Source organism: Mirounga angustirostris, unplaced genomic scaffold (genome assembly GCF_029215605.1).
Source record: "Mirounga angustirostris isolate CCGP_5_RB_7025 unplaced genomic scaffold, mMirAng1.0.hap1 SCAF_12, whole genome shotgun sequence".
Lineage (NCBI taxonomy): Eukaryota > Metazoa > Chordata > Mammalia > Carnivora > Phocidae > Mirounga > Mirounga angustirostris.
Window position 1 is genome coordinate 89,842,538 of NW_026991720.1, and position 25,708 is coordinate 89,868,245.

General features: G+C 45.9%; 1 protein-coding gene and 1 long non-coding RNA gene across 3 annotated transcripts in view; one reads left to right on the top strand and one right to left on the bottom strand.

Annotated features, from left to right (window-relative positions):
- Positions 1-15,097, bottom strand: part of LAMB1 (laminin subunit beta 1) — a 69,932-nt gene extending 54,835 nt beyond the window's left edge. The window contains exons 1-6 of the mRNA XM_045864898.3: positions 14,974-15,097; positions 13,674-13,849; positions 11,056-11,191; positions 7,718-7,791; positions 1,210-1,398; positions 1,058-1,121 (exon numbers count right to left, since the gene is read on the bottom strand). Of these exons, the coding sequence (XP_045720854.1) occupies positions 1,058-1,121; positions 1,210-1,398; positions 7,718-7,791; positions 11,056-11,191; positions 13,674-13,849; positions 14,974-15,010 (676 nt within the window). The 5' untranslated portion in view covers positions 15,011-15,097. The remainder of the gene's footprint in view (positions 1-1,057; positions 1,122-1,209; positions 1,399-7,717; positions 7,792-11,055; positions 11,192-13,673; positions 13,850-14,973) is intronic.
- Positions 15,098-15,439: 342 nt separating this feature from the next.
- LOC123835708 (uncharacterized) overlaps positions 15,440-25,708 on the top strand; it is a 41,473-nt gene continuing 31,204 nt past the window's right edge. The window contains exon 1 of one of the 2 annotated variants that reach the window (XR_010406604.1): positions 15,440-15,576. This is a non-coding gene — a long non-coding RNA (uncharacterized LOC123835708). The remainder of the gene's footprint in view (positions 15,577-25,708) is intronic. The other variant, XR_010406605.1, reaches the window with a different exon arrangement.

Genomic DNA, 25,708 nt, shown 5'->3' on the forward strand with positions numbered 1-25,708 from the left:
TCTTCTTTTCTTCCTCTGACAAGAAGAGCCCCAGGCAAGAGTGTGAGAGGGCACATGGCCACCTAGCTAGAGGTTTCTCAGTGTGTCTTGAGGTTGGCCATGTGACTAATTTTGGCCAATGGGATGTGAACAGAGGGGACGTACAGCTTCCATGTCATCTGCCCTTCTCTTCCTCCCATCCCATAGGTTGGGACAACGACATGGTAGCGTTGGTCCAGCTCCAACCATGCAGATAAAGACTACAAGACAGAAGGGACCTGGGTGGCCTAATGGCTAGGGTTGCCAGATGTAGCAATAAAAATACAAGTTGCTCAGTTATATTTGAAATTCAGATAAACAGTATTTTTTTCAGTAAAGTCTGTCTCAAATATTACATGGACATAGTCACACCAACCACAAATATTGCATGGGATATCCTTGTACTAGTCACAAATATTCCATGGGATATAGTTATACTAAAAAAAATAACTTGCTATTGATCTCCAATTCAGATTTAACTGGGCGTCAGCCTTTATTTTATCTGGTAATCCTACTTGTAGCAACTGAGCTACCTTTCTTCTCTGGATGATTTCATAAGAGAGAAATAAACTTCTGTTTTATTTGAGTCACTGTATTTTTTGGGACCCTTTGTTACAACAGCTTAATCTGTACCCTAATTTATATATACATGTTATATAATATACACAAATTATATGTTATATAATACATGTTATATAACATGTTATATGTTATATATATGTTATATGTAACATATATTTATATATATTTATATACACATATATTATACTGAGCAATAAAATAAGGTATTATGACCAGCATAACTGTTTGAGTACTTATGACATAAATCTTTTACTCTAATCAAAATGTATTCCCAGTCAGGGTGGACTTTGATTGCTGCCAATTTCAAGGACCTCTGATTGGGTATTGTGGAGATAAAAGGAAATAAAGAGGATGGATTTAGCACTGAATGCTTAGATTCGGGGTAGCAGTGTTCTGGGTAAGAGTTCTTCCATGATTGCTGTTTTCCATCAAAGCTGTTATTCGAAAACAAGCTTACTCTGTATCCTTGGACTATAAGGATCTTCTATTCTGAAAGCAGGATCTAAAGCACGAAATATCACCTAAAAATAGATACAAGAGTAATGGGTATTTTTGCAATGATCAAAAAGGATTTATAAGTAGAATGTGAAACAAGAAAAGCAAACAAACCTCTCCTTCCGTTGAGGGTTCAATGTCAGAATAGCGGGAATCACAGATTATATCATCCACTTTCTTCATGGGACCAGCAGAAATGCCTGGAAATGAGCTCTCGCAGTCATAGGCAAAGTATCGGTACACGCCCCAGGTTTTCCCGAAGTCAGACGATCGTTCTATCAGCATAGCAGCCGGACGGAATGTCTAACGGCGGGGTAGAAAAGGCTCATTTGATGTTTTTTATCGGTGATCTGTATTTTTTTTTTTAATCTCAGACGAACACATCACTCAGCCATGTGGCACAAGCCTTGCCGGCATGTGGTTGGTACTGTGGACTGTGGCTGGATTTCAAATCCTTCAGGCTACTGCACAGAGCCTCCTCTTACAGGCAAGTGTCTAAGCCTCGCAATGGTGCACTTTCTCCCACCCCAGCGGAGATTAGTAAGCTGTTTCTCTTTAGAAGCTGATTATAAGCGGGACTTCACAGCAAACACTCTTTGGTAGAGTCAGTCACCATCCATAATAGGACTGGGTAGGTTGCCTGCTTGCTCGTCATTCATTCATGTAACCATTCGGCAGCTGTGTGCTGACCGTGCTCGGTACGGACACGGTCTGCAGGCTGCAGACGGCCCCAGGAAGCACAGACAGAACTCATCTAGGATACAGAACACCACAGCAGAGTCTCCTACAGTGCGCTCCAGGAGAGCGAGAGGAAGGAATGACTAACTCGAGCAGCTGCGGAATCCCACAATTCCACTCCTAGCCATCCCCCTCCCCAAAGAACGGAAAACAGGGACTCAGACAGATGCTCGCACGTGAATGTTCACAGGGGCACAGTTCACAATGGCCAAAAGGCAGAAACCACCCAAGTATCCATCAAAGACGAATGGTTAAACCAAACACGGTATATACATACAACAGGATATTATTCAGCCATAAAGAAGAAACTCAGATACTTCCTACGTCATGGATAAACCCTGAAAACCTTCTACTCAGTGAAAGAAGCCAGACACAAAAGGGCAGATATTGTAGGATTCCACTGATAGGAAATGTCTTGAATAGGCAAGTACACCGAGACAGAAGTAAATTAGAGGTTTCCAGGGGCTGGGGGGAGGGGGCAATGAGGAGTTATTGCTTCATGGGTAGAGTTTATATTTCGGGTGATGAAAAAGCTCTGGAAATAGATAGTGGTGATGGTTGTGCAACATTGTGAAGACACCTAATGCTACTGAATTGTATATTTAAAAAGGGTTATAATGGCAAATTTTGTGTTATGTGTATTTTACCACACACACACACACACACACACACACACACAAGCTAGGGAATGCTTCAGAGACAAGATGGCCTCAAACTGGATCCTAAAAGGGTGGGGTCTTCCAGGCGGCAGAAGAGGTTGACTAGGGCAGGGGAGGAAGGAATTTGTTGGCCATGCGAAGGGGTTTCCTTTATTTTTATGCCACAAAAGGGGAATACCGAAAGACTTAAGTGGACAGAATGAAATGATCAGATTGCACTTTACAAAAATAATCCTGGGGCACTGTTATCGGACATGGATAAAACAGTAAGCAAAAAAAACCAAGTGACAGAGGCGCGTGGGTGGCTCAGTCATTAAGTGTCTGCCTTTGGCTCAGGTCACAGTCCCAGGGTCCTGGGATCGAGCCCCACATCAGGCTCCCTGCTCCGTGGGAAGCCTGCTTCTCCTTCTCCCCCTCCCCCTGCTTGTGTTCCCTCTCTCGGTCTCTGTCTCTCTGTCAAATAAATAAAATCTTAAAAAAAAAAAAAAAGAAAAAAAAACAAGTGACAAGGAAACCAACTGAGAGAAAAAAAGATGCATTACAGTATGGTCAGAGAGAAAGGATGCAATTGTTCTGAAAACTTAATGAATTTAGTAAAATATATTGAACTGCACTTGGTGATCCGTTAGGTTTCAGTGGAAAGGGAGGGAAGGAGAGAAACGCGGGCACTTGAGCTTGGATGGTGGGGGACAACCGTGCTAAGAGCAAAGCCACAGAAGAGAAGGAAGGTGTTTGGTTCTGGACTAGTAACACGTGAGGCATCCACAAGCGACACCCACTAGACAACCAGAAGCAGCGGTCTGGCACCCAGCCGCGCCAACGGAGCCTGGACCGTGGATCTGGGAATCACTGTGGGCATACGATATTTGAAACCTCCAAAGGTACGATTTCTGCCCAAAAAGCAAAGGGCAAGATAAAAGAGCCGAAGCCACTGCTCCAGAAAATGCATCAACACAGGGCTAGCCAAAGAAGGAAAGAGAGTGGTGCCAGGCACTTTAATTCATCATTTCCTAACCTCCTGTTATGGGCCGAATGGTGTCCTCCCCAAATTCTTATGTTGAAGACCTAAGCCCTCGTCCCTCGGAATGTGACTGTATTTGGAGATCAGATATTTACGTGGGTGATTAAAGAAGGCGGTCTTACAGTGGCCCTAATCCCACGGACTGGCGTTCTTTATAAGCAGCAACAACTAGGGTATGGGTGTGTCCAAGGGAAGACCAAGGGGAGAGAGAGGAAAGACCGCCATCTCCAAAGGAAACAAAGAGGCCGCAGGAGGAGCCAACTCGGCCCACACTTCAATCTTGCACGTCAAGCCTCCAGAGCTGTGAGACAACACACCTCTGTGGTTTAAGCCCCCCAGTGCGGGGTACCTCGTTATGGCGGCCCCAGGAAGCTAACACACCCTCATGACACCCTCTTCTTACTCGTGAGAACTTGAGGCTCAGACACATTCACTGACTCGCTAGCTAGAGGCAGAGCTTAGATTCAAACCCAGGCTGAATGAGGCCCAAACCCAACTTTCTGCCTCCCTGGCTGATGGCGTCATAGCAGACCAGCAAACGGACGTCACAGAGGATGGAGTACAAAGGCCAGACTCTTGGAAACTGAGGCAGGACAGAGATTTGGGAGGGTGTGGTGGGCAGGGTGCACTGGAAAGAAGAGACGAAGCAGGATGAGCTCTACCAGGGGGCCCAGGCCTCCGTGCCCGAGGAGGGGGTACGGACATTTGGGAAACGGAAGGCACGTTCTGTTGCAGGAAGAACAACAGGACAATTGAGCCAGCCCAGCCAACAGAACCTGAACAGACCCTCCCTTCTGAATTAAAACCAATGCTTGGGAGAAATCTGGGTGACCACTAATGGTGAGACGAGTGCATTCCGAGACCTCCTTCTGTCTTCTTAATAATCCTGATGGTCTTTTGCACAGATCAAAGGAGACAAGGATCAGAAAATGGAAGGTCACATTTTGACAGATGCTTTGGCTTATTCACTTACTAGTTGCTTGGGGTTTTACCTTTTTTTTTTACCTATTCAGGAATATAAGAAAATGGTACTTTATTAAACTCAAGAGTATGTGATGAAGGATTTTAAAGTAAGGGGGGAAAACCCCAATAACTACCTCAGCCAAGACAAGCTCCCCAGGAGACCTGCCTCCTGGGTGGCGACCTCTAGGGACAGAGCAGCCTGATGTCTCCGCGTCACAGGGGAGCAGAGAGGAAACGCCTTACAGCCAGTGCTGGCTGTGCTCCTTTCTCCCTCCTTTCTGGAAGCTTCCGAGTCCCAAAGGGCCACTGACAGAGTTCTCCGATTTCCTGTGGACTTAGGAGGCTGCTGGAACCCAGGACAATACTGGTATGTTCAGAAGGGAGGCCCTTCCACAGTCTGCTTACTCAACAACCTGCTCAGGGCTCACACCAAGGCACGGCCACCTCTGAATTTCTACTCCATAAAAGAGCTATGATTTTGGAAACACCTGGCTATCGACCAAAACACACCATGTATAGATTACAGGAGTTTCGCTGGCCCACAAAAACCCACTCCCCTTAGCAAGCAGCTATCTCCATGGCAAACACGTGTTCTTCACCACCACCCACTCCTATCCGCGCTCCTGTCACCCCACTGCCACGCTCCTGCTTACTCAGCTTGGACAGCCTAGAGATCTTTGCTTCATCCCTCTCCTTGCCCTCCCTTCTGTCGTTCTGCTTCTCATCCTTCTCCAATTCACGGCTGAACCTCTGATTACAAAGGGTCCAACCAAGGCCTCCCATAGAAAGTGAGTGCTGATTCTCAAAGGCAGTAGCAGTGGATGCTAAGAGTGTGGAGGCTAAGAGTATGGCAGCAAGGGGACGTGTGTGATTTGAAAAAGCTTTGCTGGCAATACATCCAGGACTCCCTGGAAGGCAGGGGCAGCTCCCTCCTACGCAAGAGTCAGCCCGTCTCTGCATGCACACCAGTAGTCTCCTAGGTGAGCCCCCCATTAACACAGGCCTCAACGGGGGCCTCCCCACGAGCCCTCGGTTCTCACTGTCCCGGGCCCTCCTCTGTTGCCTCTCGGCGACCTTCCTGAAATAGTCTCATTTCCCTGTCAACGGCTCCCCACTTCCTATACAGTTTGCACCCCTCGGCCAGGAGTCCCGGTCCTCCTGACTGTCATCTTCCTTCCTTCTGCCCCTCACAGCCCCGTGCTCGAGGCAAACCCTGCCTGAACTGTCCCCCACCAGCGCTTTGCTCTCAGACGGTGTCGTCTGCCAAGAATGGCTTTTCTTGCACCTCCTCCCACGGAGATCCTGCTCACCGTTCCCGGCCCAGGTCAAATGCAGTCCCAGATCTCTCTTCACGAAGCTTCCTGCTTCGGCCCAGGCTAAGACTACTCTCACCCTCCTCCGTGCTCAGAAAGTGCACCATCCGACCTTCTGCTGGAGCACTCAGCACCCCGTGACATAAGTTATTTGCAAGTCTGTGTTTCCCCCGCACCCCTAGTATAGGTGGGAAGGTCCCGCAGAAAAGCAACCGTGGTATCTTTAAAATCTCCCGCAAGGCCTAGGGCAGTTTCTTACAGAAGAAGATGGCTGAATTCCTCGATCTACTTATTCAGTCAGGAAATACTTGTAGAGCAATCACTACCTGCCAAGCATCAGCATAGATAGAAATGATCGCATTCCCATTAGATGCCAGGTAGCAAGATGATGCCTATTCCCGCAGCAGAGGGCTAGGTCGCACAACCCTAGAACGCAGGTGTTCTCATTCTTCCTTCCCGAGAAGAAGCCGAGGCTCGGGCCACACGTGCCAAGAAGGGGCAGAGTGGGGATTTATACCCAAGCCTGTCCAACCCCATAGATACTGCTTTTCACATGGGAGCTAGAACCTGCAGGATGAGGTCTCTCTCACCAACTACAGTCTGACCGCCTGTACCCATTCTTCATGTCCCTGTTCAGTCACTGCCTCTTTGACCTTCCTCACTTGTATGCACAGTTTCCCCTTTGGCCCACGGTATTCACTTGAATGAGTATTTAACTACAGAATATGTACCCAAAGGACCTCTGGATGGACGCAAACTCAGAATGACCCATGTAGGCACACAGATGCCCTTTCCGAAGTAAAAGATAGGGCCATCAACATGAATAATGATATTTTTGTATATTTTTAGGTGTCACATAACAGAAAGGCAACATCCTCATGCATGGCTGAGTTTCACTTCTAATGGCCAGGCTGAGCTTGGCCGCGGTTAATGAAGGGAGGAGGCACAGTGTTGAGTTGCTTAGTAAAAGCCCCTGCTTCCCCCAGTGTCAGGTGTCACAGTGGGAGCCTTCCTCTCTAGCAGCAACAGCACCTCTGGGGTGGGGGGGTGGGGAGGGTTGGCAGGGGGTAGGGGCTCAGGCCTGGGAGCCAGCAGTCCACCATCCCTCCTAGTCATGTTCTGACTTCCATGCTCCTTGGCCTCCCAGGCTTTGGTTCCAGGCACGGTAAGACTTTCTCGGCTACCCACACACGTGGGTCAATCTCTCCCTGGCACCTCTTCCTAACCTGAGAGGGTGCAGTTAAGGCCCCTGACTCCAACCAAAAACTACCCAAAGCGATTTTAATCTGAGAAGACAGAGGTAAATTATGGGTTTTATGTGCATCAACGTGTACTTTAAGCCATGCGAAGTCTGTCATTTCCAGGCAGCTGCTTATGAGGAAACAAAGGGACTTTGTCCAGAGAAATTCCCTAGCCCTGGAGTCATTTTACATCTCTAAAAGAAAAAGGATGAGAAAATCCACATTTAAGAAGGCATACGCATTTCTTAAGGAACCGCAAAACTGTTCCCACAAATTTTGCAAACCCTTGAAAACTAAAGATAATACACTTCCTTTGCAGTTACCAAGCTCAGCATTAAAACATCAACACAAGGGATCAGGGATTTATTTTCCAGATGTTTCATTGTGGTTTGGGAAAGTCAAAGCTGCCTCTCTCCGTGGGGAAATAAAAAGACATCTAATTAAAAGTTTACAGTTGAATTACCTTAGAATACAGGCTCGCTCTCTCCTGCTTGCCACGAAGATAGAGTATTTGTTAAACATAGTTATTCATGCCCATCTTTAAAAGCTGCTCGATGATCCCAATTTATGGCAACAAGAATATTTAAGTTCCCATTTAGGCCAACTCACAACAGACATCCATACAGAAAAGGGAATGACACAGCGCTCTCAACGTGTCATTTGTGGGAAAAATGACGAATTCCTTACCTTGAAAGTCATTATGAGATGAGTAAAATGGAATTCTGCTTCCAAATCCAGTTGGATCGTTACATTTTCCACGCCTATAGGAGATTGTTTAGAAAGAAGAAAGGAAATAGTAAGGTAAACAGGGCCATCTGTGAAGAGTTGGGACTGTTGTCTTAAATTCTCTTTATGCCCCTCATAGAAATCCTCTTTGCATTCTATCTGAAAGTGAAGCCGAAGACAAGAAACCTGCCTCGGGGTAGGAGGTAAGGCACCAATCAGAAGGATTCTCCAGTTTTCCACAAATCGTTCCGGGAGTTCGACATACTGCATCTGCTTGGTGGAAAAGGCCTCTGCAGAATGCCTCTAGTTGCTGTCAAGAAAGGCAGCTTTTGGGGGCACCTGGGTGGCTCAGTTGTTAAGTGTCTGCCTTCGGCTCAGGGTCATGATCCCAGGGTCCTGGGATCAAGCCCCACATCGAGCCCCACATCGGGCTCCCTGCTCCAAGGGAAGCCTGCTTCTCCCTCTCCCACTCCCCCTGCTCGTGTTCCCTCTCTAGCTGTGTTTCTCTCTGTCAAATAAATAAAACCTTAAAAAAAGAGAAAGGCAGCTTTGGCTTAGGAGAAAGTAAAACATCTTCCCAATCCTCTAAGCCCAGTGACTCTCAGAGGGGAAGGATGGGGTCACTTCCTGTGCACAGTAGGGGTTCAGCTTGCAGCCTAAAGCAGGGGACCTAATCCTCCTCCAGGCAAATCACAAGTATTCCTTTTTTTAATGCAGCAGCAAAGAAAATAAATAAGAGTCTACCACGCATGTTAGTTATGCTCCCGTTTAGAAAGACCTGTCCCTGATGGGGAAGCCTTTGGATGCATCACCACAACCGAAAAACAATGCCAGAGACACAAAGAATGGGTCAAATAAATGAACCGGCCCAGAACAAATACTAACATCTTCCCTTTCAGGGGGAAGCCTGAACAAACAAATGGGCATTTGCACCATGCCCCGAGGGTCGGTTAGTCCCACGTTAACACACTAAAAAGGCCACTGGAATTCTAGGGATGGAAAGTAGCTCCCTCCCCTCCAATACCTCGGGCCCTCCAGCCTGCCTGTTTACTAAAGGAGACCCCTCCCTGTTTCCTGGGCTCGAGAGAGCTCTGGGGGTCCACCTTCTAGAGCAAAAGAAGTCTTAAGGACAGGAAGACAGGAATGTGTCAGAATGAATCATGTCACAGGCTGGTGTATTTTCAGGAAATCAGTAGGACTTTTGAAATAAACTCTCCCACTGGAAAACCGCCAAGCCAATTGTAGGGGGTGGGGGGTGGTCACTGAAACGGATATGAGTTAGTTGGAATGTTAAAGAAAAACATTATAATCACACTAACCAACCTTATCTAACTTATTAAAAAGAGCATATTATAAACTGACTCTGGACATTTCAGAGTGAAATGCTAGCTCAGCCACCATGTGTCTCTTCTCTCCCAGGCTTTTTAAAAGCCTACAATGTTTGTTCAAAATGAAGAGATAACAAAATAACGTAAAGTACAAACAAGACCAGTACCCTTTCTGTAACATAAGAACATAGGCTGCAATGTGCGCCCTAAAAGCACATTCCATTTAGATTTAGAACCTGATAAGGCATTACAGTTGTTGTTTTTTTTTAATAAGGGAAGAAAAATCCACAGAGAAAAGAAACAAGATGATTCCTTTATGGCATATTTGATTTCTGTCGGACCTAAGGATAGATCATTAGGAAGGGTAAGTGAAAAGTAGCTGCACCCTCCGAGCCCGTTTCGATGCCTGAACACCGATAATTTAATGCCGCCATCTAAAGGTCAACTTGGACGAAACCCACGGAAAATGGATAACATCACATCCATAAAGAACGTCTTTAATGATGAGCTGTTGGACATCAAGGAGAGGACGGGGCAGTAACCATCAGTCTGACTTTCTGAAGACTAGGCTTCAGCCTAACCTCATCTAATCTCTCGTGACAGAGAATGCAAGCCCCTCTACATGAAAATCTGTCTTTCTGGCATTTGGCCTCTTTTGCTCCACAAATTCAAAGTTGCAGAAATTGATGAACTCCAGATGTAACCAAGAAAAACCCTCCCCTGGAACTACAGCACAGGATGAACAATTTGACTGTCTATCAACTTGATACTAAAGTTGAGACGTCCTTCTAATGGTCTTTTCATGTCACTGGAAGAATGTGGGCAGTCGGGACATGCTCCTGTTTGTAAGCAGCTCTATGCTATTTCAGAAGTCCTTTGGGATTTGAGTACAGACTTACAGAAACCTCTCTTTCACACTTAACTATCAGCCAAGATAACCACCTATAAGAATTGATAAGGCTCTAATGGACACATGCTTTTTTGAGGACCAGTCTGTCTCAATCTGGTAAACAGTGCAGTCCCAAGGCTGACCAATGAAAAATCAATCAACCCTCCCCCAGAAACCAACAGTCTTCTGGAAAGCAAGTATAATTTCATAGTCAATGACAAGGAAGTCTAGTAAGGGAGCTCCTCTTTATAGATTATTAAATGACAGCAAGCCTCTGAAAGCTTCCCAGAGATAGGGCATATATAATAGAGAGATCTAATCGAATCCATGCTCTCTATGGCCAAGCCTAGGTTCACTTCTTTGAGAGCCAGAATTCTCATAATTTTTTGGAACATCTAATGATACCTTGTTAATTAAGAGACACAATAACTCTACCTTTATTTCCCAAAGTTCAGCATTCAAGTTTGAAAAAAATGCCAAACTAACTGGGGCTTACTTTCCCAGTGAAGTAACAACAAATTTGATGAATTTACTAAACCCAAATCCCAAGGCAAATAAAGGAAAAGGGGGCTGGGTTCACATACTCACTAGAGAAACTGAGTTGGGGTCATATCTAGGTTGACAGAGTCTTGAAAAATTAACATCTAGTGCTAATTCATAGTACTGTTACTGAATTTTCTCTAGAGGGAAGGACAGCGATGGTAGAGGTGGGGGCTGCTTCTGCCCTTTCCTTTGGGGTTGATCAAAATGAAAGATGCTGTATTTTGTGGAAGATTCAGGGCTGTGCAGGGTCTTCCCACACCCCCAACAGATATACCCCATCCCCGCAGACTTCCTCACATGAGGACTACGAAATACCCCTTTGGTCCAGCATCAAAGACTGCTTTCTTATAGAAAGTGCATGCTTCCGGAAAAAAGATCAGATTTTACCAAGAAAAGTTAGTGCTAGGCAGTAAATCTGCCAAAGGCCATAATTACCGGGCAGAGAAACCAATCAAGATTACAAATACTCAGGAGTCTATAAACTCCTTCCAGGTGACCAATCACGCACCGTGGAACTTGTTCCCACACCAACCACATACCATTTTCGGATTGCCACCAAATCTTAAGGCGGTTTGGAGCAAATGTAGTGACCACATTTTCAATGAGATGACTGTCAGGATTGAGGGTCTCATGATAAGGATCTTGTGAATTGCAGATGAAGCATTTTTTGTCCTCCTGAAAGGAAAGTTAGTTTCATGAGTCTAGGAAGCAATTACACACAGACAGACAGACACACACGCACACACCAAAAATTAAGCCCACAATACAGAAATCAAATCTACTTGCTTCAAGAAAAATGCATGTGCCAAAATTACTTACGTGACACATAATATGCCTTCTGCTTTTTAACTTATGGGATATGAATTACTCCTGAAAATTTCCTCCACTCTTGTAAATTCAAGGTCAAAAGTAAAAGGCGGCATTGTCTCCACAAACTATTAATTTAATCAAAATGAAATTTCTAGGCATAAGCCTTCATCTCAATGAATAGCTAGAGAAGCTTACTCTTCCAGTAAAATGCAGAAGAGGTATTAGAGAATTTCTGCTGACATAAAGCAAACTGAAAAATGAAAGGAAAAAAATATTCATTCAGCCTGATTTTCTAAAACCTCACAAGACAGAGGCCAAGTATTAGGCAGATGTATTTAAGCAGCTTTGGGAAATACAGAACCAGTTTTCTCAGCTTCTGGTCTGCCCAAGCAGTGAACTCATGGTGGCAGCTTGCAGGCTAACCTAGAAACCGCACAGAATATCTGGGAAGTGGGTATCATGCTGTGCTGCTTTGTTGAAAGCACTGTATCCTGAGACTAACTCAAAGAACGCCAACATGGACCCTAATGAAGCTGAGATGGCATCTACAGAGATCCACATACATCGAACAACATTCAAGCAGTGGTAATATTCTGATAAGGACAGTACCAACAGGCTGTACTCTTATGTTTGTATTTATTTAGCTATTAGTTATCCCCTTCCTCTCAAAAGGGTTTAGGGACTAGCAAAATATACTAAGAAAAAGAGAGAGAACAGAAGTCAGGAATGCAGTGGGACCCTGGACAAAATACTTAAGATTCCTGCCTCAATTTTCAGACCCATTAAATGTTTGAGAAAAGCGCACACCCAGTCCCTTTCTTTAGGCTCTGATATCTGTAAAGAGCACTCCACACTTTCATGGCTAATCACGTAAACCAGTGAGTTTGCCTCGACTTGGCTTTGAAGACAATTCAATTCTCATTCTGGTCAAAGCCAGTTTCAGAATCTAGTGATTCATTTACAGGATGTCCTCGCCTCTGAGGTAAATGTTAACACAATATTTTAGGTAAAATTTACATGCTAATATTAGAAAAGGTACCATCGACTGCCTTCATTAACTTGTAGTCAAGGAAACTAATACTGAAGAACAATTACCAGAACTTAAAAAAAAGTTTAATTACAGCCACCCTTCTAAGCAGGAGGAAGCAGTCTAGACATCTCTGTATAAACCTGGAAGCAAATGAGCAGAATCCACTTTACCGCATTCCTTTGGTTTAATTTATCAGGTCTCCAGGATGGGCACTCTCTTGGCTTTGTAAAAATGAATCCATTTTAAGGCCTCCACCGTGCAAACTGCACAGCATGGACCTCCTCCCAAAGGGCAGGTATACAGATAGGTGAAGGGACCAAAATGGAAGCAGTTGGCTCTGGCCCAGCTGCCTTTTGCTTGCTTTAGAGGTCAGAAATATCAGTCTACTTAAGAAAAAAAAAAAATCAAGCAAAAGCCTTCTGATTCTAGGTAGTTGGTTTTGGGTCTTTTTTAAAAAAAAATTAGTTTTAGGACGCCTGGGTGGCTCAGTCAGGTTAAGCGTCTGCCTTGGGCTCAGGTCATGATCCTGGGGGTCCTGGGCCCCACATGGGGCACCTTGCTCAGCGGGGAGCCTGCTTCTCCCTCTGCCTGCTCTGCCTGGCACTCCCCCTGCTTGTACCCCCCCCCCTGAAAAATAAATACAATCTTTTAAAAATAATAAAATAAAAATTAGTTTTGACTTTGTAAAAACGTGACCTTTGAAATCTAAGATCCTGGCCCACTGTTAGAAGCAGCACCCTGAAATTTCATTTTGGTCCTTCGCTATCAGGGTACCATGGCAACCAGGGCATTTTGAAAAAAGTATCTAATGGAGGTAGATGGGGAACAGCACCACAGGAGAGAAAATCAGGTTCAGTGATTACAGCGACCTTGCAAGGTATCCGTCAGTGCTGCCATACCCTTTATCCAAGTGAAACGGGAAAAACCAAAGATCACTACTCAGTATAAGAAAAAGAGCATAAACTATCTTTTATACACATTTCCAAGGAGGACAGATTTAAAATAAAAACAAAACCTAAAACACTCGGGACTTTTGAAGGCTCCGGGTCAGGATCCGGGGCAGGGACCAGGTCTGCCCGCAGCCCTGCCTTTCCGTACGGACTGTGCTGGCGGTGGAGGCGGCAGGAAATGTTTGGCGGATACAACTGTGAAAACCGAGATGGAGCAAAAAAGGGTGAGCAACCAGTCCAATCCCGGGACTCCCCGACTGGCCGCGCTTCCTATCGCTGGCAGGATGTGGAGTCCCCAGGGCCTGGCCCCTAGGTCTGGACCGGAGGAGGCGCGCGCAGAGCCGGGAGCTGGGATCTCCGCCCTCACCTGGAGGTGGCTGACAATACAGTACGGCTCAGGCTTGTGCAGCCCGCACGTCGAGGTCACCGAGAGCTTCTGTGCCCGGCCGATGAGAAGGTCGCCCGTGGCGGGATAGCAGCTGCCCTCCGCGCAGCCGTAGCTGAATTCGGGTTCTTGAGCGCGCACTTGGGCTCCGCACAGGGCTGTGGAAAGGGCAGGCGACCGGGGAGGTGGGGAGGAGGGCACAAGCAGGGAGCGAGCCCAAGCAAAAGGAAAACAAGCAGGGGCGGGAACAGAGTAGGTTCAGAAGAAAGCAGAACGCACAGAAAAGAGGCATAGTGGAAAGACGAGCGAAGGGAGAGGCCGGGATGTGGAGAGGGTTCGGAAAGAGACACGAGATCACGTTGGTCCGGCAGCCCAGGACATCATTCCCGGGAAACCCATAGACACTCAAGCCCCCCCAGATCTGCCTTGGGGAAGCAGCTCCAGCCACAAAAGGTAGATGTGCAGACCAGCCACTTCCACGTGCCTGTGCCTGGACCTGAGCGCAGGGACGCGAGAGGCCAAACACCCATGCGCGCGCCGGTAGGTGGGTGAGTGTATGAACCTCCGTGCACGCGGCAGCCTGTGCATCCTCAGTGTGAAACCCTGTGTGTGCGCGCGCGTGGAAATGTGTGAGTGTGGGGTTGCGAGTGTTTGTGCGTGCATGCTGGGAGGTCCCGGGCGCTTCTCTGGGGGCGAGGCAGCAGGACTCGCAGGGGGCGCCGCCTTCCCAAGCAAGGGGCGAGTGGACAAGTCCCTGCGGCTTTGGAGTGGCTTCAACGCTTCGTCATTCCAGGGAAGCACCCGGTCCAGCTGTTTCTGGCGCCATCCGGGGGCAAACAGCGATGGTTAATCGAAGCCACATGGCTCCAGTCTGTTCCCAGGACTAAGCCTGCGCTCAGCTAGAACACTTCGCTGGGAAATGGGCTCCAGGGGAGCCCTCCGCGGCAAGCCCCCAGCCCACCCAAGCAGCCTGCCCCCGCAGTGGAGAGACCCACAGTGAACCGGCCCAAGGTGCAAAGCCCGGAGCAGGGGCCGGGGATCCCCAGTTCTGCGCACAGAGCCCCCGGGTTGCGGGTCCGCGGCGATCCTCGCGCGCACTCCCCAGCCGCCACCAAGGGCGCTGGCGTTTAATCCCAGGGCACGATTCCCACCCCAGTCCCTCTGCGGATCCTCCGGGCTCCCTCGAAGCCGGGTCAAAAGCCTTCGCGGTCTTCTTCCCCATCCAAGCCCACTCCTCCTCCCACCCTCCACCACCCCACCCCCACCGCGTCCGCGGAATTACCTAAGAAACTGAAAGCGAACACCTGGAGCAGCCCCATGGCCAGTCCCTGTAGCCGAGGGGACAGTCCTTGCAGAGGAGGGGAGCACGCACCCGCCGAGCCGCCTGCCCCTTTTTTCCCCCGTCTTCCTTTCTGGAGAAGTAGAGAAAAAAAAAAAAAAAGCTAATGTTCATAGAGAAGAGAGGGGCCCTTCCATTTCCTGCCGCTCCCACGGAAGCGGGGAGCTGGAGGGTCGGGAGGGGGAAAAAATCGCGCAGCCACTTTGTCCTCCTCACCGAGCGGTGCGAGCGCTCTCCCCGCCGCCGGCAGCCCCGAGCCCAAAGAAGGGAATTAGAAAGTTTAGCCTTGGGAGGAACCGGGGGAGGCGCCTCCGCTCATGCGCACACGGAGAGCAGGGGCTGAGGGGGCGGGCGGCCACCGCAGGGCGAGGAGGGGGTGAGGTCCGGGTCCCACCCTCCCGGGGCGCCTCTTTTGTTTTAAGGCCGCGCCTGCGGTCGCCGCGGGCTTCGGGCTCTCCCGGGTCCCGGCGGGGCTGCGGGGCCGCCCCCGGGGGCGCGGCGCTGGCGGCGCGCGGGGGACGGGCGGCGTCTGGGCTGGTCGCGGAGGTAGGTGTGGGGATCGCGGCGCGAGGGGGCCCGGCGGGACCTACCGCGCGCTCGGGCGTTTACATTTGCAAGCAGTGAGTCACGGAAGGGTACCCGGGGCCACAGACTCCCGCCCCGGGCACCGGGGGAGGCGGGGGAGGGAAGGCGGGTTAACCCTTAGAAAGAGGGTCGACCTGTCAGGTTTGTTGCGGGGAGGGAAGGGAATCCGGTATCACTGAGCTTGGGCTAGACTCGACATCTCGGAGGTGTCCACGCGAAGCCAGGGAACTGCTGCTCACTTGGCTCCCTGGGCGCGCACATTTATTCGGGACCTGCCTTTCGTCCCTGCCATCCAGGTGGCCACGGCATTGAATTACCCATTTAATGGTTTTTATAAAATCTACTTCTTACCTAAATCCAGACGATGGCTCTAATTCAGGTAATTTCTCGAATGACACTATTGTTGGTGAGGCTTTTCCCCATCTCACAGTGACAGGGTTGGTTCAACCACGAATGAGACACACTTCACCGTCTCCACAAAGCGCCACCTCGGCAATTCTAGAGAGGAACTCCATGGTACACAAATGGTGAGGTGGGGGGAAGGGGAGGGCTTCTAATGGCACCGTGTGCGACCTGTCTGGTTAGATCAGGGGTGAACAGAAGCAGCTCACCCATCTCCTGGGGGTTGGGGAGGTAAGTGAGGCTGGCGGCGGGACCGCCACCCTTCCAGTGAACTAGCCCAATTCTGCTGCCTTAGCGCAATGGATGGAGTCAAAGTTGGGGTTTTCCGCAGAAGTGCCCTGCACGAGGGGGTACAGTTATTTGCTAGTCCAGCCCGGAGATTTTGCTTGTTTTTAATTACCCCAGGGAGAAGGGTGTAAGCGGCTAGTTGGTCAGCTTTTAACTGAGCTGCAATGAAATAGGGCCCAGGGAAAGTTTAATCATTAGACCACAAAGTAAAGCTGCTTTATGGGTTTATAAACTTCCTTTCTGCTGAGGGAGGCAGGAGCCTCAGGTCTTGGTGATGCATTAATTATTCACTAAATCAGCACTTGCCCTGTTGCAGCCTCCAGAGTGGTTCGCCTCCAGCCAATGCCCAGGATCCTTGGTGCTGGCTGGGCAGCCCCAGCAACACAAAGAAAGCAGGTGCTGTTGTGAGGGTTTATTATTGCAATGGAGGGTCTTCAGAGCTTAATTAAAAAATATTCAGAGGCAAATGCTTTTCCCCTTGTTGAGCTCTTAATACCCTGGGCTAAAGTTGCCTCTTAGTTTTTCATCCATACACATGACAAGCATCATTCAGTTCTGACTCTTTCATGAGACTGGCTTCTGCTTGGAGAGCCACTGAGCCCTCTCTGCTACTCAGCAGTGATATTTCTCCCTGGTCAGTGTCTTCTCATAGATTGCAAAGAGTCGCCTCAGCACTGTTCTAAAGCGCTGTACCCTGACCACCTCACTCTCAGGAGTAAACTTACATTACTGAGAAAATTAAGAGATTTGTTGAGGGCTTTTTTTTTTCCTCTCTCTTTTTAACACATACATGCACGGAATAATGTATAGAATACGCATTCACCCTCTGACCATTCCATCTGGGAATTTGTTGGTCTCCATTCCCCATTCCAGAATGTACTTTTGTCCCGGAAGTATGTGCCCTCCTCTGACCTGCTAAGGATAAGGCTCTCACGTGCATATCTGCTCAATTTCCCCATCTTAAGAAAAAAAACCAAAACGCTTCTCTATTCTCTACACTCTCAACTCCTTTCCTCCTTTTGATTTCCTAGCCCAAGTATTTGAAAGGATGGTCTGCTCTTATTTGTTTCCTCTTGGTTGCTCCTTCATTCCATTATAATAGGACCTCCATCTCCACCACTGGTCTCAGTGATTCCATTATAATAGGACCTCCATCTCCACCACTGGTCTCACCATGGACCCTCTTACTGTCAAGTGCAATGGCCGTTTTCCCCACTGGATCTCTTTGTGGCTTATCTCACACGGTCACTCCCTTCTTGAGACTTTTTTCCTTGACTTCCAGGACACAGTTCCAACATTTTCCCTTAGAACTCTAACTCCCCCTCTCCCGTTTCTCTTTCCCCTCCCTTTCCCTTAAACGTAGGTGCTCCCAAAGGTTCTGTCTCCAGCTATTTTTCCCTCTGAACACTCATCCATACCCAACCTCTCCACCACCTTAGGCTTGGTACTCCCTACATCTATAACTCAAGCGTGTAACTTGCGTGGAATTTACATCCAATTTCTAACGCCTATTGAATAGGTCTACTTTGATGGCCCATAAGTACATGCGTTGCAAAACTGACTTCTCCCCACCCATCCCTCTTAGAACAAAATGTGTTCTTCTGTTTCCAATTTCTATTATTGGCAAGGTGATCCACCTCTGAGCTCAGGACAAGCCTGGGAGCAAGACTAGCTGTAGGATTTGCAGGGCCCAGTGCACAATGAAAATGAGCATGTGGGCCCTTTGTTCAAAAATTAATGGTTTCAAGATGTTGACAGAGCATTAAACCAAGCCTGGGACCCTTCTGAGACTCTACAGATCCCACATCCTTAAAGCCGGCCCCACCTGGGACTTGTGTTGGCCATTTCCCTCTCCTTACCTTTTCCAAAACTAGCTCCTGTCCTTTCTACTTTACTAGCAGCTGGCCACCATGTTCCCACTGCTCCAATATCATCACCCTTAGTTCAGTCTGTCCTCAAGTCTGGTCTGAACCCTTGCAGGAGCCTCCCCGCCCCTCCTGCCCCGGCTGCCATGTCTATTCCAAACTCTCCCCTTCTCCTTGTCCAATCCTCCCTAACATCACTAGAAGGATTTCTGAGGCACACCTTTGATTAAGTCATTCTCTTGTTCCAAAGCCTTCAATGGCTTCCCTCTGCCTATATGAGCTTCTTTTTTTTTTTTTTTAAGATTTTATTTATTTATTCATGAGAGACAGAGAGAGAGAGAGAGAGAGGCAGAGGGAGAAGCAGACTCCCAAGGAGCAGGGAGCCCGATGCGGGACTCGATCCCAGGACGCTGGGATCATGACCTGAGCCGAAGGCAGACGCTTTAACCATCTGAGCCACCCAGGCGCCCGCCTATATGAGCTTCTTGAAGTTGCCTGTAGAGGACATACTTTATACTTTTGCCCTCTCCTCCATGGACCCTCATTGGACTCATCACCTTAGTGAACTACCATGCATCTTTAAAGCTTCCACTTAAACAGAGTTCCTCTCTTCCCTCTCTCCACCCCCAACTCTGTCCACCAGCACCTTGTAAAAGCCTGTTCCAGCGTAAATGACATAATGCTGTAACTATTTGTTTATGCCTTATCTCTGATAGACAGTAAGACAAGGCCAAGTATTGTGCAACATTGATTTGTGCCTAAACATTGCCTAATGTGACATGGGCACATTGTAGGTGCTCAATAAATGTTTCTTGAATGCAACTAAATAAAGACTGGTCTCCATGTTCTAAACACTTCTTTAAATCTTAAATGTCCACTTTCTACCTAACATGTATTTCTAGTCAAGTAGAAAAAAATATCACCAGCCTTGAGTTCAGTTTCGGAATACTTCCAAATTTCACTCATCAAAAAATTCTTCCTCTCTGTTCTATTTCATACGACTTCCTCTGGTTTCTGAAGATGTTACAAATTTAGGAGGAATGAATCACTTTTGTTAGTGGAGCTCGTCGAAGCTTTACTCCTGCTGACATGACCCTTACCTTCTTATCCATTCCACACGTGTCATCACGTGGCACAACCTGCTTCAGCAGAAGGCAGTCTTTACTGGAAAGTTCTGCAGCATTTTGAATGGCAGGTGGGACTGCAAATTGTTGGCTGTTCTGTTACAAAGAATATGTAACATTTGTCTGAGGCATTATTTGTTTGAAGGAAAAAAAAAACTGCTTTCAAGGTCACCTTCATAGTTGTAGAATGCCACTTATGTGTCTCATTTTATTTTATTTTTTTAAATTTTTTTATTTTTTTTTAAGATTTTTATTTATTTGCGAGAGAGAGAATGAGAGACAGAGAGCATGAGAGGGAGGAGGGTCAGAGGGAGAAGCAGACTCCCTGCTGAGTAGGGAGCCTGATGTGGGACTCGATCCCGGGACTCCAGGATCATGACCTGAGCCAAAGGCAGTTGCTTAACCAACTGAGCCACCCAGGCGCCCATGTGTCTCATTTTAAATCCTGGATTGATGTAAAACAAGGATGGCACATTCTAGACTTTGACCTTTAGGTTCTAAAACCTGACTGTTTACGTAACATCGTTCTCATTTGCTGTGGAAATTAGATTTAAATGTACTTTGTGAGATTCGGAAGTGAGCTAAAAAAGAATGTTCAATGACCAGGAAAATTCAGAACAAAAGTCACATAGCACTTTCTACATGTCCCTTTTATAGTATGTGGGACAGGAATTTGTAATCTTGTATTAAATATCCTTGCCCTTAGGAGCTCTTTGAGGGCAGGCACTGTATTTTATTGGAATTTGGATTCCCCTCCAATGGCAGAGTTTTTGGTGTACGGAATACACTCAAAATCTGCTTGCTGGATAAATAACAAAAATTGAATAACCCTTTCTTATAACCATTAAGAGAGCACATAGGGGTGCTGTCACCTAGATTATGGAAAGCCTGAATCAAGCAGGGAGTCCTGGCATTTTCAATCTTGGACTATAAATAGAAACTGCTATGTGGGCTTATCTTAACATCCCTTTGTCTGGTAACAGCACCCAGAGATTTTTTGAGGGGACTAGTCCCCTGACATTGTCAGCCCACATAATTTGGGTGGGGCAACTCCCTCCATGGGCTCCAGGCTCATAATTCAGTGCATTTTCATCTCCTTCTTCCCAGTATTTGGTTTAGGGATGAGTGTACAATTCAAATTTGCAGTTAGGTAACTTCTGGGATTTTTTTGTGGGAGAGAAAATCTCTTTCCCCCTGGACTTAGAGTTATATGGATGGAACTGGTAGAGGCTGCTTGAGACCAGGGCTAACCACAGAGGAAGGCTGAACAGAGGGAAGCAAAAGGGCAGATCCTTAAGGACCTTCTTGGAATATCTTGATCCAGCTATGCCTGAAGCCAGCAGACATTACCCAAGCCAAGACATTTATCTGGATACGCAGCATGAGAGTTATAAACCTTTGCTGTTTGTAGCCTGAGATTTGGCAGGGGGGTGGGGTGGGGGTGGGTGGGGGGGGGGGTGTTGTTTTAAACTGCAACATGACCTAGTTTATCATGATTCAAGCAGGTCTTTAGCATTAGTGTCTTAAAAACAGTCATCTGTCTATTAAGTATGTCAAAAGAAAGGTCACAAGTGAGGACCCAAGTCTGTATTTGAATGTTTTAAGATGGTCACTAAAGTGGTATAAGGTGGTCACATCCATGCTCTTCATAGGCTTTCTGAAATGCTGTATACCCATCGAATTTCACCTCCCACAAAGGTGGCAAGAGGATTCTTTAGATCCTGCTGGAGGTAGGGTGACACTTTGTACCCATCTATGCCCGTGAATTCCAAACCTCTTTAAAAACTTCTTATCTATATTTAACAAGAATGCCATAGAAACAGTCTAACTGGGACACATTTTCGGCTCACTGTTTATTCTTTGTTTATGGATTTTAGCATCTGGTTGCTAACCCGGCGCTTTAAAAATGAGTAGGAGAGAGATTAATGGTTGAGGTAAGACTCAAGAGCCTTAGCAAAGCTCTTAATTTTTTTATTTAATTAGATTCGTAGCAGGATTAACCTAAGTGTAGTCAATTAAACATTTTAAGACTTGATTATTCGTCATAAACTAGTTTCATTTTTCTGGCATATCCTATATTTACCTTCGTTCATGAGTGCCCTACCGAGAGGAGGGGCAGTAAGAATGTAAAAAACACAGATTCTTGCCAGTTCACATATAATAAAATTTAAGACCTTTAAAAGTAAGGGTTTTTGTCTCTCTGGTCAGCTTTTGGCAACTTTGATAGTTACCTTCACAAACATCTGTAGAACTGGAAGTTTAAGAAATTATTACAGCTACTTACTTTAGAAATACTTAAAAAGTATTTTTTTATATGAGCTATGTGCTTGGATAAAATACATTGGCATCTAAAATTTGAGGCCTGCTTTTTGTTTTAAAACTGGTGCTTGAAAATCACCAACATCTGATTAACTATCTGATAGTTAAGTTTTAGAAAAACTTTTAATTAAACTCTGTTCACCTCTTATAGCAATCTACCTAAAATTGTATTTTAAAGATTTTGAAATTTTTATTTCAGTTGATGGTGTTACTGCCCTTGGCTTTGTAATGATGCTGAAATTTGGTAATAGCCAGAGGAGGAGAAAAGGACTTTCTGTATGCCAATATTTTAACTTTTTCACTCTTCCTTTACTCTTTTTTAAATCTAGATTCTGTCTTTCTCCATTTGAAATGTCCGGTTCAGTTCCCAGTGAGCCCCAAAAGTCCTCACCACATTTCCCCATGAGTTCCCAGTCCCATGCCCGGCACATGATAGGTCCTTAGGATATGCTTATTGAATGAGAAAGCATTTATTGGGGCGCCTGGGTGGCTCTGTCAGTTAAGTGTTGGGCTCTTGATTTTGGCTCAGGTCATGATCTCAGGGTCGTGAAATCAAGTCCCACGTCCGGCTCCGTGCAGGGTGTGGAGCCTGCTTAAGATTCTTTCTCTCTCTTTCTTGCTCTTGCTCTCGCTGTCTCCCCCTCCCCACCCAGCTTTCGCCCATGTGCTTGCTCTCTCTAAAATAAATAAATCTTAAAAAAAAAAAAAAGAATTTATTTAACTTCTATTTTGAGTGTAGTAAGGTTCAGGCAGTATCTTTGTACCAGAGGCTTGAAATGATGGTGTCAACTACTCTCTTGCTGCAAACCTAGCTCATAGATCTGGGTTATTAATTATTACCTAGGGTGATCCAGGACACTAGGTTCAGTTAGCAAGTTAAACACTCCACTACTACTCATGGCTTGTACTTGAGTAGATCCTAATTTCCGGTCCAGTATTTTTACCCTGGGTAGATGCAGTTTTTGATCTGAGCACCTTTCAGAAGTGACGGAAAGGCTAGTTAAAAGGCATCCCCTCTCTAAAAACCACAGTCCTGCCTCATCATCCGCAGCCACAGTGCTGTGGGCCTTCTAGGAGCATTAACTCTACAACTGCAACTCCTCTAGAAGAATAAGCCTGCTCTTCTGGAAAGAGCATTTATTTTATCAAGGCTGTTGCGCCTGTGGCTGCCACGGCTGGTGATCAGATTTGGGAAGGCCAGCCCACCCAGAGCCGAGTGACTGCGTTTTTATCACATCATGAACAAGTCGGCACTAGGCTTCACTCCAGGAGTAGGTGTTATTTCACATATTGGGCTGTTCGCCAGACAAAGAAGTCATAGGATGTGTTTGCCCTTTCCAAGATGGCTAATGGAATGTTGCTATTAACCCCTCTGACTAGATGATGTCTGGAAAGCATGGAATGTGGAGCTGACGATTCCTCCATCTGCTCAGGACTTTTTAATCAAAGTACTGACCACTAGTTGATGGCCTTGGACTTTGGCAGCTCCAGTTATCTACCTAATTAGTACCTTAAGCCTTAGCAGCAACCTCTCTCATTCTTTAACATTTCTTGAGTGTTTTCTATGTGCCAATCACTGCTATGTACTAATGGGATATGTTCTACATGGAGAGAAGTCCAGGGTTGTCTTGACATGGATATGCTATTGGTAAGGAGACCCACAAGGGTTAAAGTTGAAGATGAAGGAGGAACATTACAATGCTCTATTTCTATAAACATATATACACATACATACAGGATTAGACAATGATAAAATTCTAGAAAGAGGGAGAGCAAACAGATGATGGTGGGTACTCTTGGGGAGGGTACAGTGATTATGTTTGGGATGGGATGAGGTTTTTTTTAATGACTATCTATTTGTCTGTAACTGGTATAATTAGCAAAAAATTGTAATCCAAAGTTGTTTTTTTTTAGGTATCAGTGTTTGTTATACTTTGTATAAAGCATATGATAAATGTTGGCTGAGTCTGGGTTTTTACCTTAAAATCCAAATTCAAGGAGCTAGGAAATTAAAATTCATTATTTCTAGTCACCAATGACTTTACTAAATGACATGACAGGGCTCCTCAATCTCATCTGTGAAACAAGTACAAAGACCAGGTGTCTTAGCACACTCTATAGGCTCTTGGAAATCTGGCGCCTATGTGATTACTCTCACCTCTGCATTCTCAGCTGTCAACCTCCACTCCCTCCAAGCTCTTGCCTGCATAGACTCACTGTTCTCAAAACCTAAACCCTGGTTTTTGGCTCATCCAGTTCCTTCTGCCTGGAATGCCTTCTCACGCTTCGCTCTTCTCTGCCAAGACAGCTTCTACTTACGTTCACGTGTGGAAACTTCTCAATTCCACAGCCCAGGTCCATTACTTGGACATACGCCTATTGGAAGAGATCTTTCTGGATTGTTCTAGACCAGCTGTGCCACACACAAGGCCAGGCACTTCATCTCTCGCCCTCACTGCCATATCCCTAACACCAACACAGAATACATCGTTGGTATATAATGAATGCCCACCAAACAGATTGTTAGTGTAGGAGTATATTTTCTGTGTTTGCTCAATTTCAAGTGCTCTGAGAGCAACCTAATTTCCCCAGCACTGAGCACAGAACTCATCAGATACTTACTGAATGTGTTCATTCAATGAATGCCTGGAACTATGCCCATTGTGCTTTCTGGGGAGAAATAATTCACAGGTAATTCTTTAGCCAGAATGAGTCATACCCAATATACATTAGTACTATGTATTTATAGCACATTACATTTTATTCCATGGGAAATATAAGCGAGGAGTGTTCTGTGAAGTATTAATGAGAATACATAATGTTAACTCAGCATAAACTTGCTCAGCCACTGCTCTACACCGTGCTGTGGAGAGTGTAAATCCACACGAGGTTTACCAAGAAGCAACCATACTTTCACCGTCATGTGAGAAGCTGCAGGGTGATGATGATCTAATGGTAAGTCAAGGTTCCCATGTCTTCCGGTGTCCTCCGTAATGAGGTCCATAAGGGCACTAACATAACTAATTGCTATGAAGGTACTGTGTGCCTTTCTGGAGGGCAATCTGAAATATTAAAATTTAAATTACACATAACTTTGTGGGAAAATATGCCAAATTATGCAGATAAAGAGGTTTACACTATCATTTTTAAATAAGAGAAAAACTGGAAATGACTGATTGATTCCTTATTAATGATCGTTTAAGTAATTATGCTAGACCCCTGTAACAGAATACTAGACAGTTGCCTAAAAAGATGGGGGCCTATTTTTAGGATATAACTGGGGGAAAGTAAGCTCCAATTGTGAAAAAAAATATGTAGATGTATATCATATTTCTTGAGGGATTAAAAAAGGAGACCACCCAGGAATTGCCTACATTTTAGCCCAAAATATTAAATCATTGTTTCCCCTTATTTTATGATTTTTTCCATAATGAACATGTATAGCCCTTGTTCTAAAAATTTTTACATTAAGATAATTTCCTGTGATTGCATTCTCCAAAGTGACCTTTGATGTTCAGAAATGAAGTCACTTTAATAAACTCTGTAACCTAGGTGGAAGTATTGCCACGTTCACATCCCTGAGCAAAGAGTGTCTTCTGCCCAGTCAAAGTCAAGGAAAACAGATCAAGCTTGCTGATATCCCTAAAGTATGTGGGTATTTCATAGAAACTTGAGTTCCAGTAGGAACTGTTGCGGTCTATTTAGGTCTGAATACAATGTTGAGTAGCCATGATTAATTTTCTGTAACCACTTCCTTTGCTTTTATGTTCCAGTCAAAATATAGTTAGCTGTATTCACAGTGGAAAGTTGATTTTTTTCTTACAAAGGAACGTGTTTATCAGTGTTTAAATCTTTCACACTGTCTGTATATTAGAGTTAGCCCCCAAAGTGGATGGAAGCAAAAATGGAGTTTAAGGAGAAATTTTAGAATACAAATCTCTATATATCTGGTGTGTAGAATGTATGGTGATGGTCTGAAGAGTTGGACAGAACTGGGATTTTAAACGAAAATTGCAACTTGAAGCCTATCCTATCTGAATAGATTAACTTTTTTACATTGGTTTGTAAGAAAGTTTAGACCGCTTCCCAAATGAA